This window comes from Aricia agestis, chromosome 22 (genome assembly GCF_905147365.1).
Source record: "Aricia agestis chromosome 22, ilAriAges1.1, whole genome shotgun sequence".
Taxonomy (NCBI): domain Eukaryota; kingdom Metazoa; phylum Arthropoda; class Insecta; order Lepidoptera; family Lycaenidae; genus Aricia; species Aricia agestis.
In genome coordinates this window covers 2,457,176-2,472,859 of record NC_056427.1, presented here as the reverse complement: position 1 = coordinate 2,472,859, position 15,684 = coordinate 2,457,176, and the positions used below count along the sequence as shown (strand labels likewise).

The window sequence follows — 15,684 nt, the reverse complement described above, 5'->3', positions numbered from 1 at the left end:
GTTGCTCTATGGCCCAACGATTGTATGCCTCGAGGCTGCTTTCCTTGCCTTTAAACCCTCCGGAACTCCCACTGCAGGCCACGACGTCCTCTCTGGAACGAGGACGAGCAACTTGGCGAAGACCTTTGTAATCAGCTGCCACGATGGATCTCCCGCTAGGGGAGTAGCTGCCGCCTAGGAGACCGTACGGCACCTCCTGGTAACCCTCACCGCTACATTGCGAAGAGTAGCTGCCGCCCGGCTAATGCCCACCTTATTACTACGAAATTATTGAAGGAATCTGCCCATATTGAACCACCGTATAGAGCTAAACTCCGACAGACTGGATTCTGGCAGCTATACTCTGGAGAGTACAGCTGCAGCTGCTGTGGTCCCTGCATTTAAGCGTCAGACTGATTTTGACCTGCGACCCTCAGCTGATAAGAAGTGCTCCTGCTGGGGGTCCTTTTCTTCAGGTCCGTGTAAGAGCATGCAGGGCTTTAGTATGTACTTATGTAATAAATCATTTTTTATTTTAAATGATTATTATGATCTCTGTCAGATAAAGTAAAAAATCTTTGAAAAATTGGGATATCAATTAAAAATTAAGAATAGATAATATTGTAAAATGAATTTGGTAACTAACACATCCTATTTTTGCTAGGTTACAGTGTAAAAAAATATAAAATATTTGATTTTTCTAATAAAAAATGCAACCTTTTACTGATTTGTTTGATTTCAAAACCGCGTATCTTTAACATAAAGCCTACTTATTTTGTATTTACTTAATACAAAAACGCGTAAGTGACTTTACACAAAACCTAAGCCAATTGCGAACAAATTTACGTTACTAACCACTAAAGGAAAGTACAAAGAACTAGCTGTTAAGTTCAGTCGGTAATAGGAGTCAAAATAACTGAGATATTCAGTTTTTTCTTCCTCCTGTAAAATCATCAAAAAGCAGATACGCGGTATTTACCAACTGCTCATACGCGGTATCGCACGCGCAGCGACGATATAGTTAAAGTAAGTTGGTTTAACCCACCCTAAGGGCTGGTTTACACGTATTAAGTTGATAAGTAGTTAACTAAATTTTAACTTATTTTTAAGTTATTTATTGCATGTAAACACAAAATTTAGTAGCAAGTTAAAATTTAGTTAAGTACTAAACAAGGAAATTAGAAATTTGACTATTTAGATCCTATGCAGCTGTGGCCAGAAATATTGAAGACGGTGATGGTAATTGGATACACGTTAGAAATCGTAAACGTGCAAATCCGATAAAAAGAGGCGGCAATACGTCTACAGTTTCCCTAAAAGCTGTCGAACGTAAGAAATTTCTGCATGTGTGGAGACTAGATAAGAGCACAAGCGAAAAAAATTTAAGAGATTACATAGAAAATATACTCGGTAAGGACTGTGACATCAATATTGAAATACTTAAACCTAAAACGGAACGGGAGTATGCTTCTTTTAAGGTCGGTATTACAGAAAGTAATTTTGAGAAGTTATGTGAACCGGATGTGTGGCCTCTTAACGTAGAATATAGCGAATGGATTTGGTTTCGCCGCTCAACTAAACCAGCCCAGCTGCAAACCGAATAAACATCTCAACATTTTATATCAAAATGTCAGAGGGCTGCGTACCAAGACTACGCAATTCCTGTCATTTTTGGAGTCGTCGGGCGCAGATTTATTTGTGATAACAGAGACAGGGTTAAACAGTGCAATAGAAAACGCAGAATTTTCACTTCCCGGTTACCGCGTCCTGAGGTGCGATTGGGCAGATGGGCGGAAACACGGTGGCGTACTTTTAGTTGCTAAGCCGCGCTACGAGCTACGCCAGGTGATGGTGACCGATGTTGATGTTGACGCTCATAGCTTTGAAGTTATTTGTGCCACAGTTCATACCCAAAATAGATTTTTATTTACCTGTTGTGCAGTTTATATTCCGCCTCATACTGATGAGAGCGAGTACATGGTAATGTTTAGTGTATTAGAAAAAATATGTATAAAATATGGTAAAAATTTCGTTTTAATAGGCGATTTTAACTTGCTTTCGTGTAATATAAATGTAAGTAACTACTATGAATACTTTATGGCCTTTGGTGAATTCATTCAATATAACGCGGTGCCGAACTGCAACGATCGTCAACTGGACATGGTACTGAGCGCGTTCGACGGCGTCTCCGTGAGCGCGGCGGACGAGGGGCTGGAGCCCGTGGACGCGTATCACCCGCCGCTCGCAGTGCGCCTCGAGCTAGGCGGCCACGCGCCGCCCCCCGAGCCTGCGCGCCCGCCGCCATCACTCTCTCAGATAGCAGCGGAAAGTAAGCGTTGGAACTTTAACAAAGCAGACTTTTTTCGATTATATAATTTACTAAATGAAATAGACTGGTCCGAAATGTACAATTTAAGCGATCCTAATGTTGCGTTAAATCTTTTCTATGACAAAATTTATGAAGTTTTTGACGTGTGTGTTCCACAGAAAAAATGCTATTTAGATTCTAGAAAGTATCCCCCTTGGTACACTGCTGATATTATCAAAGATGTTAAACAGAAGTACGAATTACACAAAAAATACAAATCGAGTAAATCGCCTGCAGACTACTCGGCTTTCTCTCAGTGTAGGGCGAGAGTAAAAATCGAGACGGCTCGAGCTCATGATCGGTATTGCGAAAGGATACAAAGCCATCTGGCGGCGGATCCGCGGGCCTTTTGGAGTTACGTGAAATCCAGGAAAAGCAATTCGAGAACAAATAAGTTAGTAAGAAATGGTCGGCAATTGACCGAGCTCGAAGCCGCGAATGAGTTCGCTCGATATTTTTACTCTGTATACAATCCGGAGCCGCCGGAGCTGGGCGTGGGGGCGGCGAGCGCAGCGGCGTCGTCGGCGCCGGGCGCGCACGTGCAAATCACGCGGCTAAGCCCTGGCGACGTACGCCGCGCGCTCGACCGCCTGCCGCCCAAGCGGTCGGCGGGTCCAGATGGTATACCAGCATATATTTTCAAGGACTGCAGTAGAGTATTAGTTGAGCCTTTGACACACTTGTTTAATACGTGTATAGAAACCGCGCAGTTTCCCGAGCGCTGGAAGTAGTACTATCGCGTGTTGTGCCGGTACCGAAAGGCCGGGGTGGCCCGGAACCCAGCGATTATAGGCCAGTGGCGATCCTCTGTACTCCAGCTAAGGTTTTTGAGTCGGCCATTCATCGTGACCTGTATACTCAGGTTTGTAGCCAGTTGAATGACGCTCAGCATGGTTTTCGTCCTGCGCGAGTAGGCTTGCCAGGTGTCCGGCTTTAGCCGGACATGTTAGGCTTTTTGCAGTCGCGTCCGGCCAAATATGTACGTGTTTGGCCTGTCCGGCTTTTGTCAGGCTTTTTGTCAGAGTGGCGATTCGTACGACGATGGGCGGACGAGCGCCCGACCCGAACGGACAAGGGCGAGCGGAGAGCAAACTATCTTCCGGCCCGCGATTCGCGCCGCGCCGCGCGTCACGCGTGGCGTGCGTGAGCGTGGTTACCCCGCCCCGCTGCTCGCACCGTCCGCAGACAGGTTCGCGCCCGTTAGTCTGCCCTAGGAACGCGTGGCGTTTGCGCGTGCTTGGCGTGTGTTCACGTACAATTAAGTATTTCAGTTAGCGGCGACCGTATTTTTGGTGAGTTAGTTTTATATTTTCCTATTTGTAGCATTAATGTGTTATTGACAAACCTCAAATACAAGTACAACATCTTTGTTTCAGATCTCTCTATTAGTCATGTCGAAAAGAAAATGTATATTTTCTGACAGTTTAAAAAGTCAATACAAGATGTTCAAATCTGGCAAAGAGCCATGGGACGCAAAATGTGTAATTTGTGATCAAATAATTTCCATTGCTAATAAGGGCAAAGCTGACTTAGAAAAGCATTTAAATACCGAAAAACACAAAATGAAGATTCGTAGTACGGCATCTACATCAAGAATTGATATTTTCATGGAATCCAATGCGAACTTAAATCTTCAACGGAGCGTTCGGGCCACAGAAGCTACTCTGGTTTATCATACCGTTAAACATCACGAATCATTTAACTCTCTAGATTGCACAGCTCCACTTTGCAAGAGTATATATCCAGATTCGAAAATCGCAAAAGATGTAACCTGTTCCCGCTCAAAAGCTGAAGCTATCCTAAAAAATGTTTTAGGCCCATTTGCCCAAGAAAATATGTTAAAAGAAGTGTCAAAAATCAGATACTTGAGCGTCTCCACAGATAGTAGCAACCATGGTGCTATTAAGCTATTTCCTGTGCTTATACAATATTTCAACCCTGAAAAGGGAGGAATTCAAGTTAAATTACTGGAGCTACAGGCCTTACCGAACGAGACTGCTGAAACAATATCCACTTACATACACACCATTTTGACGGACAAAAACTTATTGGATAAATTAATAGCTTTTTCAGCGGACAACACCAATACTAACTTTGGCGGTAGAGAGAGAAGTGGGACCAACAGCGTCTACAGTAGACTCAAATCAGCTACTCAAAACGATGATATGGTCGGTGTTGGATGTATTGCACATATCTTCAGCAATTCCGTACATCACGCAATCGAATCTTTACCAATCTGTGTAGACAGCATAGTGATGCAAATGCACAACCATTTTGCCAGCTTCACAGTTCGTACTGAAGCTTTAAAAAAAGTTTGTTCAGAATTGGAAATTGATTTTAAACGTATGCTTAGCCATTCAAAAACCCGCTGGCTATCTCTTTATCCCGCCATAGAGAGAATCTTGCAAATGTACGAGCCATTAAAGTCATACTTTCTTTCACTGAGTTATCCGGCCAGAACATTGCAAATGTTTTTCGAAAATGACTTCTCTGAGTGTTATTTATGGCTCTTACATTCTTTCATGTCTATATACCAAAGCCGAATCAAACACACTGAAACTGCTGATATTTCTGTCAATGAAGTAATTGATCAGTGTTCGCAAGTAGTGGAAAATATAAACGAAAGATTGGAACAAAATTTTTGCCCCATGAAAGTGACCGAAATTTTACGGCGTTTATCGGAGGCTCGTCGGGATGAGGTAGAAGATTTTAAACAAAACATGAGAAGAATGTACAATATTGCCAAAGATTACCTGAATTCCTGGACCAGTGAATTTTGTACTGACCTAAAACACTTTCAGTGGATGACTTTAGCTAATATTCCAAGCTGGGAACAAGGGGCAAAAACGATAGACACTTTGTCTAGAAAAAATGTACAGTTAAATGACAATAAATTTTTTGATCAGTGGCAAAACTTCATAAAATTTTTAAAGCAACACGAAGATGACTCTGACTTTAAAAAGCTGTTGGCACATCAGAAGTGGACCTCGTATTTTAAATCATTTAATAATGAAGAATTTTATTCGGAACTGCTTAAGTTGGCAGAATATTATTTTGCAATACCAGGCCACAATGCCAACGTTGAAAGAGTTTTCTCTTTAATAAACGCCCAGTGGACAAAGGAACGCAGTAGACTACAAACAGATACAATTGCTAAGATGATGTTCTTGTTATGCAATTTAAAATTAACATGTAAAGAAATTTACGATATGATTTCTAAGGAAAACGAAATTCTTGACAAAGTAGGTGCAAGTGCCAAATATAACTAGATTTTGTTATTTTTTAAAGATTTTAAATTGTTCTATAAATACCTACTATAAAGTAAATTCTTACCTAGCCGTAAAATTAATATTATCTTTTTGTTACTTTCCAGAAGAATGATTATTTTTATTTGTTTTATTATATTTTTTAGTTTATAGTATTATGAATGCCAAAAGAGAGCTATATTCATTTGTTTTTTAGTTTTAATAATATTTAATTATCTACAAAAGACTGATGATCCATTTGTAAGTAAAACTGTAATAGTGTAACTTAATAAACATTTCAAATTCGTAAACGAGTTTTTTTATTATAAATATTATGTCCATCTTTTAATAAATATCGAATATCCTCACTTTTCACCACGTATAAATACTTTTTTCAACAGCCCAGCTGTAAAAACATTATGTTTGGCAATAAAAAAAACATGTCCGGCTTTTAGGCTAAAATGTCCGGCCTTATATAGTGCGCAGTCCGGCCTTTGCATTTTATGGCCTGGCAAGCCTATGCGCGAGGAACGACAGGAAACTTACTGGACTTAATGACGCATCTAGTACCTGCTGTAGACGCTGGTGAACAGGTAGATGTGGCATACTTTGATTTTAGAAAGGCATTCGACACAGTCGACAATGACATTCTCTTGTCAAAATTGGCTGAAGCAGGTTGTGCCCCGCATACCCTGGCTTTCTTTGCTAACTATCTGCGGGATAGATGCCAGTATGTGGATTGTGGCGGATGCTTTTCTGAATCGTATTTCACGAGATCTGGAGTGAGTCAGGGCAGCAATTTAGGTCCTCTTCTGTTCATTTTGACTTTGAATGACCTACCTGAAGTTGTAAAAAAAACGATAGCCTTACTGTTTGCTGATGACCTTAAAATCATAATGAAAATAATAGAGGACGCTGATCACATAAAATTGCAGCAGGATATTGACAGGATTGTGAAGTGGTCCATAGACAATAAGCTGTACTTCAACACGACTAAGTGCTGCGTATTGTCGTTCAGCCGCGCTCGCTCACCTCGTCAGCATCAATACTGCATAGAGGGAACACCACTAAAACGTGTCACTGAAATTAAAGATTTAGGAGTCAGCTTCACATCCGATCTAAACTTTAGAAAACATGTAGTTGAAGTATGTAAAAAGGCTTACCGCAATTTAGGGTTTCTGCTACGGCAAGCGCATCACTTCTCTAACATCGCAGCTTTGAAAGCCCTCTATGAGGCTCTAGTGAAAAGCCACTTAGAATGCAATGCCGTCATTTGGTCCCCGTACGAAGACAAGTACATTAAAATGCTAGACCGTATCCAGAACAAATTTGTGCGTTTCATATACCTCAAGAGGTACGGGGTTTACCCAGGTTACCCTTTACTGTATCCAACGCTATTTGTTCTGGGTATGGTCGGATATTACAAATTAGAAGCTAGGAGGGAAGTAGCTTTAGCTACTTATGTAGTTAAAGTTTTGCGCGGTGAAACGCACAATCCAGCTGTGCTGCAAGGAGCCAGACTGAGTGTGCCGGACGGGTACGCGGAGCGGCGGCGCCGACCGCCGCTACTGGAGGTGTCGCGCGCGCGCACCAACCTGCTGCGGATGTCCCCGCTCACGCGGGCGCTGCGGACGCTGAACACGGTCGCAAACACGGTCGATTTGTTTACGTGCTCATTGAATGAGTTCACCAAAGTCACATATTGTGTAGCAAGTAAGCTAGAATATAATTTTATGTAAGTAATAGTAACGCTCTATTGTATTAGGTTTTAACCTGTAATGATAGTTGTGATTTGTAATAAATAAATAAATAAATAAATAAATTTTCTATTATGTTGGCAGGCGGGGCTTGTCACTTGACACATTTCGGGCAGGCACTTCAAATTAAGTTCAAATTTAGTTACCACTTATCTACTTAATACGTGTAAACCAGCCATAAGTGTATTAATCGTACGGGAAGCTTATATTTACCCAAGATGAAAACTATTATGTCCTTGATGCCTAAACCGCCATTTACAACACATTACAGGCATGAAGAGTTGAACTTTTTAATTGACATAAAATATATGTCTCTAATGTCTAATGTGAGCTATTCCTATCTCTAGTAGGGCCAAACCAGAGATAGATCAAATATTGGGAACCGCCGTAAGGCTTAAACCCTTACGGCCGTTCCCAATATTTGATCTATCTCTGGTTTTGTCATACTAGAGATAGGAATAGCTCACATTAGACATAAAATATATTTTATGTCAATTGTGAGCTATTCCTATCTCTAGTAGGGCAAAACCAGAGATATATCAAATATTGGGAACGGCCGTAAGGGTTTAGGCCTTACGGCGGTTCCCAATATTTGATCTATCTCTGGTTTGGCCCTACTAGAGATAGGAATAGCTCACATTAGACATTAGAGACATATATTTTATGTCAATTGTGAGCTATTACTATCTCTAGTAGGGCAAAACCAGAGATAGATCAAATATTGGGAACGGCCGTTAGGGTATAAAACATCTAGGTTTGACCAATAGGAGCGAAGAATCAAAGGAAAATATAGAAAAAAAGGGGAAAATCTAAGAACTTGCTAATCTCACGAAGTACCGATCAGATTTTTATGGAATTTGGCAGAGATATAGAGTAGACTACGGGGAAGAACATAGGCTGCTATTTTGCTGAAAAATGTACGGTTTCCGTCCAATTCCTTATCGTGTATTGTACGAGATAAGTATAGCAAGGAATAATTTTCTTCTTAAATTAGTAATTTAAGAAGAAATTAATTAATTAATTTATTTATTTTATTTATTTATTGAAAAGCACAATACACAGTACAATTAAATAATACAAGGCGGTTGTTTACATTGGTATCTAAGCTGGATTGTAACGTAAAACTATGTGCATGCAACTAATCTAAATTTATTAACAAATTTAAGTTCCTATAATACTATATTAATAATTATAGCATGATATTGTGTTATGTAGTAATGTAAGTATGTAAATTATTATTAATCATAATAAAAATTAGTATTCTTTAGATACTATCCAATGCCATTAGTATGAACTGTCATAACAAGACGTGAGTGGAAGAATAAGGTAAGTAAAATGGAAAAACTTCTCGTTTTTTTGCTAAAGTGGAGGCTTTAGCTTTAGGGCCAGAAAAAAATATTTGAAATAGAAAAACTATGGATTATATGTGTAGCCAGATATATATGCTAGGTTATGAAGTAGATAAGTTACAAGTTTTATTAAAATAATAAGGGAAAAAATGAGTCATTGTCCGTATGTTACGAAATGTTACTTGTTCCATTCTTCCACTCACGTCTATTATAAATATTATCATGTCCTTACCTGAAAATCAAAGTAGCTTCATACGAAAAATCAAAATCGATGTAACCGACAGACAGATACAATTATTAGTTAGTAAAACTTAGAAAATCAGGTCTTAAAATGACAACAACAATTAACTACAAACTGTTTATTCCCGTCATTATCCCAACTCCCACAACTCTCCTCTCCCAACTCCCACACCCAACCCCCAACCTCCACTACACAGTTATCTCATCCATCCCCACATTCTTCAGAAACTTATTGGCTGCGTTCACCAGTTTCCTGCCATGGGTATACCAGACCGGCCCCTGGACAAACTCAGCTACCTCTTTCCAGTTGGCGTTGGCGAATTTGTGGACTGTGTCCGCTGAAAGACGAATTTCTTGGTTACAATAATGGCTTATATACCTTCGCATATAATTCTGCCACACCAGCGTAGGTGACGGTGACCGGTTTCATTGAAACCAGGGCATATACGCAGGGGTAATTTTATAGTGTCCAAGTGTGTGCGTTATGGACAGCACTCTATTTTCGGTTTTGGTGACGGTGGTGATGTTGGCCGGTTTCATTGAAACCAGAGATTACGCCGCAGAGATATAGTGCCCTAATATACATAGCGTTGTATCTTCCTTTTTTTTTATGAAATAAGGGGGCAAACGAGCAAACGGGTCACCTGATGGAAAGCAACTTCCGTCGCCCATGGACACTTACAGCATCAGAAGAGCTGGAAGTGCGTTGCCGGCCTTTAAGAGGGAATAGGGTAATAGGGGAGGGTAGGGAAGGGAAGGGAATAGGGAAGGGTAGGGAAGGGAAGGGAAAAGGGGAGAGTAGGGAAGGGAATAGGATAGGGGATTGGGCCTCTGGTAAACTCACTCACTCAGCGAAACACAGTGCAAGCGCTGTTTCACGCCGGTTTTCTGTGAGAACGTGGTATTTCTCCGGTCGAGCCGGCCCATTCGTGCCGAAGCATGGCTCTCCCACGTATAAACTAAAGAGTAAATGAAAAATCTTCCTTTACTCTTTAACTTGGAATTTACGTAAACTTGCAACCTCTTAGTCAAGAGACAAAAGCTATTAGACTATGGAGGTGTTTTGGTTAGGATACCAACTGCCGCATTCGTAGACTTTTAATGATAGTCAGGGAGCCCTAAAACATTTTTTTATTACTATTAAGTTAAATTTTTGTGACTAGCTTCGACAAACATTTATATCTGCGAAAAATCCTGAAAGTGGTAGCTAACAGAGATAGAAAGGATTTCATACTTTGATTTAATGGTTCTGATATATGGATTATTCTATTTTTAGGACAATATTACTCTTAAATTATATAACTACTAGCTGTCGCGGCAAACATTGTTTTGCCATAAAAAGTATTTCACCCATGATGATTAAATTTCAATTTAATGATGATTTTGACAGGTAAAGTATGGGGCTTGTGTCAAAATCTTCATTTCATTGCAACTGTAAGGACGAATATTAAATACCTACTTAGTATTAATATTCGTCTCTAAGTGGGGCAGTGATTGCATTATTATATCGAAGAGAAGGTACTAGTATAGACACGGAGCTAGTATTGACTACTGCATAGAAGACACTAAATATTTTGTGGAATAAACTTGCATATTTTTCTTGGTAATTCGCTAAGGCTGTTGTTACAAAAGCAACACCTTTTATTTAGTTATCCTATTATGCTAGAATATTTTCAGCTTTATAATAAAATGCTTGTTTCAAGTTATAAAAGAGTAGAAAATACTATTTAAATAACTTGATAAAATACTTTTAACTTTGACGAAAATGTTCGAAATGATAGAGGACGCTTCCGACTATGTTGGTTAAATGAAAATTAGCTGGAACCGTACATTTTATCGCAATAAAAAATATTATAAGTCCTTCATTATGTTATAATCTATTTATAATCCAAATTTCATCTAAATCTGTCTAATCTTGGAAAAGATATCATCAAAACCAAATCAGCTTTACTCACATAAGTCCTTTTGTCCGTTGAATAAGTTCTTAAAGTCAAAGACGATGGGTTCCATGGCGTTTGGTTTGAGTTTAAAAGTCTTGATGGCCATGTGCCTTTTGCCATTGGATTCGCTGATCTTCACATCCAGGTCCGCTGATAGGTCATACCTGCCTGGAAGTTAAGGACTTGATGATTATTCAAATGATGTATGAGTGGGCAAAGAGCGTTTGTGTGCCAAAGCCTATTATAACTTATAAGGTCAATGATTTCATTAACGATGGCACATCTTGGGAGTAGGATGGCTGCTTGCAAGGCTACTTCTACATTATTTTATGACTCACAATTATGTATGTTGATATTGTATATAATATTAAGTTACAGAATTGTAAACTTTATTTTAAAAAGAACAATTTTTCTTTCACTTTTTAGGTAAAAAGTGGGACCCGTGCGAGTTTCTTACGCCGGTTCTTCTCGCCGGAGTAGTTCCCGAACCGGTGGTAGGCATCAGGTAGACATTCTGAAAAAAATTGATTCAAATTTACTCAGGAATAAAACATTTTTTATTATTTATTTTTTTATTGCGCTGAAATAAAATTCTACTCTGAATAGATATGATTAAGGTAGCAAAGAAAGACCAATGCTTTTAAAGATTCTTCTGTTGCGAAAACCAGTTGCGGAAGATCGTTATATTATTTGAATTTCGTTATAACTTATATAAGGCTTATCACTTTTGTTTTTTTTTTATGAAATAAGGGGGCAAACGAGCAAACGGGTCACCTGATGAAAAGCGACTTCCGTCGCCCATAGACACTCGCAGCATCAGAAGTGCTGCAGGTGCGTTGCCGGCTGTGGTTTTAAGAGGGAATAGGGTAATAGGGGAAGGTAGGGAAGGGGAGGGTAGGGAAGGGAAGGGAATAAGGGAGGGTAGAGAAGGGAATAGGGTAGGGGATCGGGCCTCCGGTAAACTCACTCACTCGGCGAAACACAGCGCAAGCGCTGTTTCACGCCGGTTTTCTGTGAGAACGTGGTATTTCTCCGGTCGAGCCGGCCCATTCGTGCCGAAGCATGGCTCTCCCACGTATGCCAAAAAAGTAAGGATCAGAGGAATGTCAAGCTTTGCTCAAAGATCAATGTCAATAAAAAATTTAAAAATTTGCATTTTCCACGGAATATGACCTAACTAGATATAATTTATTTATCCCATGGCCTCATAGAGAGTAGATTTTTCCGCGATAAAAAATATCCTATATCCCTAGAGAGGATTCTGAGTATCTTTCATTAGAATTGGTTCAGCGGTTGAAACTTGAAGATGCAAACAGACATAATTTACGGAAGACTTACCTGTAACCACGGAGCACTCCCCCTCCCCCTCAATCGGCAGCACGATCAGTCGACCGCTGATCTCGTAGTTGGCTGTCATCACGATCTTCGGACAGGTCATCTCTAGATGCACCTTGAGAGTGGATTCGTCGAACCTTAAAATTGCTGAACCTTGAAAGGATGCTTTGACATTGTCATGGCGCTGGCGGCGGGGATGACACGGGGATGACACATGACAAGGGTAAATCTCAATTTGGCATGCATACTTAGATGACATTTGTGTGAAAGTGACGTTTTTCATTTTACAAGATATTCCTTATTTTGGCCCACGCGTCAAAAGATTCTTGTAGGATTGTGTTAATTTAAATGATACTCGGCCATCTTAGGTTTCCTATCGAATAGATAATGGAAATGATAGACAACGAATGAAAAACGACGATCAAAAACCCAGTTTTAGTGTTTTTTACATCTTTACAAAGCATTTTTTGCAAGTGTGACGTGGCCAAAATGCGAACTGACGCGAATGCCATCTTAAAATTATCAAAATGACAGGAATTTTCATGAATTTGGAGTTTCTGCAATGTTAATTTTGAAGAATATTCTAAAAATACTCGTATTACACTAATTACTATAATAAATATTTAAATAGCAATTAAACAATTATAATATGGACAGTGTAAATTGTATGTGATATAGTCATGCAATTAAGTAATTAACCACAATTGTAAGGACATAATGAGTTTTAATTGGATCGATACCGGAATATGATCTATGTCCATCGTCCAAAGATATTTTTAACCCCCGACGAATATAATAGGTGTAAAGACGTGTCCATCAGTTTTGAACCGATTTGGATGTAATTACTAATTTGGTTTCAAGACTGAAGCAAAGACCAGACATAGCCTTTTCTGTGATGGAATAGATCATTTTTTTAATATGATATAAGGGGGCAAACGAGCAAACGGGTCACCTGATGGAAAGCAACTTCCGTTGCCCATGGACACTCGCAGCATCAGAAGAGCTGCAGGTGCGTTGCCGGCCTTTTAATTGGATCGATACCGGAATATGATCTATGTCCATCGTCCAAAGATATTTTTAACCCCCGACGAATATAATAGGTGTAAAGACGTGTCCATCAGTTTTGAACCGATTTGGATGTAATTACTAATTTGGTTTCAAGACTGAAGCAAAGACCAGACATAGCCTTTTCTGTGATGGAATAGATCATTTTTTTAATATGATATAAGGGGGCAAACGAGCAAACGGGTCACCTGATGGAAAGCAACTTCCGTTGCCCATGGACACTCGCAGCATCAGAAGAGCTGCAGGTGCGTTGCCGGCCTTTTAAGAGGGAATAGGGTAATAGGGGATGGTAGGGAAGGGAATTGGGCCTCCGGTAAACTCACTCACTCGGCGAAACACAGCGCAAGCGCTGTTTCACGCCGGTTTTCTCATTTCTGTGAGAACGTGGTATTTCTCCGGTCGAGCCGACCCATTCGTGCCGAAGCATGGCTCTCCCACGTTATATGGGGCATGTGATAGTTTTTATCACTAAAATATTTACGGTTCCAGAGCAGTAATCAAACTTCTGCGCAAGCAAGGTATCAGACAGACAGACCAACTTTCATATTGTAACTTAGATGCCTATTACGTTTTTCCAAAATTAGCTTTTTCACGGTAAATACTATCCTAAGTATCTTCAACAATCATCAAAGTCTGTTATGGTTCAGCCAAACTGACGGATAGACAAACATACCTAAAAACTAACAGAGAAAGAGATAGACAGATATACAGAAAATTAGTGGCATGAGAGTGAAGAGTATAAAGATAAAACAGACGGACAGACAAACAGACCGAAAAATAAACAGCTAGAAAGACTCAATATTATTTGTACGTTCGTATAATACTTATACTCACTGAACATCCAACATCTTACACTTATCTAGCCCAACGAAAGTGCCATTAAGGAACTTATAATTAAGTATAGACAAGTCTCCTTCTATGATGGGATGGAAGACAGGTTCTTGCGGGTCGATGCCCAGTTCTGGGACGCCCACCATCAGCTTCTGGTATACCTCATTGGCGCTGGTCACCACACAGGCGTGATCACCAGCTTTGCAGGATGTGATGTAGCCTGGAAGAGTGATTATGGTTTATCAAGAGTATATTTCACTTTAACGTGTCTTTCTATGTGTTTTTAACTGTGTGTGTTTGTTTATGGCATCATAGCACCCAATCAAGTGGATTGTGATATATTTTTTCAAAACCCCGTCGAAAGAGTGGGGTGTTATTATTTTGACGTACTTATATAATACATATATCTGTGTGTGTCCATAGCATCGTAGAATCCAAACGAGTGGACCAATCTGATGCCTGACAGAGTATATAGGAGTTTTAAATCAGTGGTTGTTTTTAAATGTCAATTTATAGCAATATTTTGATGCTAAAAACGCTCATGCATTCAAAAAGAATGCCAAAAGTCAAAACCAAAGCAAAAGGCGAAAATAAAATTTTATAGAATCGACTCATGCAAATAACTGGAATCGTTCTCCAGAACTATCGGAAAAAACAACCACGACAAAATACGTACAACTTAAAAGGAATATTTATTATTGTACGATTGGAGAAATGAGTGTTTAGCAGTTCAGGGACTATTCTTATCATTCTCAGACTATTATTATAGTTCATTATAATTTCTTAAATCCAAACTAATATTATAAATACGAAAGTGTGTCTGTCTGTCTGTCTGTTACCTCTTCACGCCCAAACTGCTGAACCGATTTTGCTGAAAAGATACTTTGAGTTGAAATTCTTTTGTCGCGGTCTTTGTTGCCCAACTCCTCCAAATCGTTTTAGACGTGGGAGAGCCATGCTTCGGCACGAATGGGCCGGCTCGACCGGATAAATACCACGTTCTCCGTTTCAGTTCAGTTTACCGGAGGCCCAATCCCCTAACCCCTACCATTCTCTACCCTCAACTATTCCCTTCCCTTCCCTTCCCTACTCTCCCGTATTACCCTATTCCCTCTTAAAAGGCCGGCACCGCACTTGCAGCTCTTCTGATGCTGCGAGTGTCCATGGGCGACGGAAGTTGCTTTCCATCAGGTGACCCGTTTGCTCGGTTTTTTATTTCATAAAAAAAAAAACGGATGAACCGTTTTTAACGATTTCTTTATTGGCAGGAAGATGAATTCGAAAATTTACTCACTACTTTCTACCAAGCTACCGCAAAGTACTGCCGCAAGCAAAATATTGACCACCATTTTTCAAAGCACAATCAAAAATGAAACATCCATCAGTAACTGAGATACTTATACTTATAGTAATTATAACTGTCTCATTAAATAATTATAAATAATAAACTAACTTAGTTGCTATTACTAAAAACAATGTGTCATCTAAATTAATGCTATGTTTTTCTGTTACAATACTTTAGTACTAACTAGACATCTTAAAAATACTATTAAAAATAATCTAACTTAATCAACC

The 15,684-nt window shown here is 39.6% G+C and overlaps 3 protein-coding genes across 3 annotated transcripts; 2 read left to right on the top strand and 1 right to left on the bottom strand.

Moving 5' to 3' along the window:
• Positions 1-3,257: 3,257 nt before the first annotated feature.
• LOC121738090 lies at positions 3,258-5,712 on the top strand. Its single transcript, XM_042129926.1, has 2 exons — positions 3,258-3,639; positions 3,724-5,712. The coding sequence occupies exon 2, from the start codon at positions 3,739-3,741 to the stop codon at positions 5,614-5,616; it is 1,878 nt and encodes a 625-aa protein (XP_041985860.1). The 5' UTR covers positions 3,258-3,639; positions 3,724-3,738; the 3' UTR covers positions 5,617-5,712.
• A 776-nt stretch (positions 5,713-6,488) lies between these two features.
• LOC121738246 lies at positions 6,489-7,634 on the top strand. The gene is made up of 2 exons (XM_042130197.1): positions 6,489-7,305; positions 7,621-7,634. Exons 1-2 carry the CDS (start codon positions 6,489-6,491, stop codon positions 7,632-7,634), a joined length of 831 nt encoding a protein of 276 aa, XP_041986131.1.
• A 1,408-nt stretch (positions 7,635-9,042) lies between these two features.
• Positions 9,043-15,473, bottom strand: LOC121738055 (circadian clock-controlled protein daywake-like). Its single transcript, XM_042129873.1, has 5 exons — positions 15,404-15,473; positions 14,113-14,329; positions 12,217-12,350; positions 10,894-11,046; positions 9,043-9,276 (listed from the first exon to the last, which is right to left on the bottom strand). The coding sequence occupies exons 1-5, from the start codon at positions 15,456-15,458 to the stop codon at positions 9,128-9,130; spliced, it is 708 nt and encodes a 235-aa protein (XP_041985807.1). The 5' UTR covers positions 15,459-15,473; the 3' UTR covers positions 9,043-9,127.
• Between the last annotated feature and the right edge of the window lie 211 nt (positions 15,474-15,684).

Excerpts from the sequence above, each read along its gene's own strand:
- LOC121738090 (XM_042129926.1), top strand. The coding sequence starts at position 3,739 with ATGTCGAAAAGAAAATGTATATTTTCTGACAGTTTAAAAAGTCAATAC.
- LOC121738246 (XM_042130197.1), top strand. The coding sequence starts at position 6,489 with ATGAAAATAATAGAGGACGCTGATCACATAAAATTGCAGCAGGATATT.
- LOC121738055 (XM_042129873.1), bottom strand. The coding sequence starts at position 15,458 with ATGGTGGTCAATATTTTGCTTGCGGCAGTACTTTGCGGTAGCTTGGTA. Across the intron at positions 11,047-12,216 it reads GGAGTGCTCCGTGGTTACAG|GCAGGTATGACCTATCAGCG; the intron begins GTAAGTCTTCCG and ends CTTAACTTCCAG. Across the intron at positions 9,277-10,893 it reads CAACGGACAAAAGGACTTAT|CGGACACAGTCCACAAATTC; the intron begins GTGAGTAAAGCT and ends TTCGTCTTTCAG.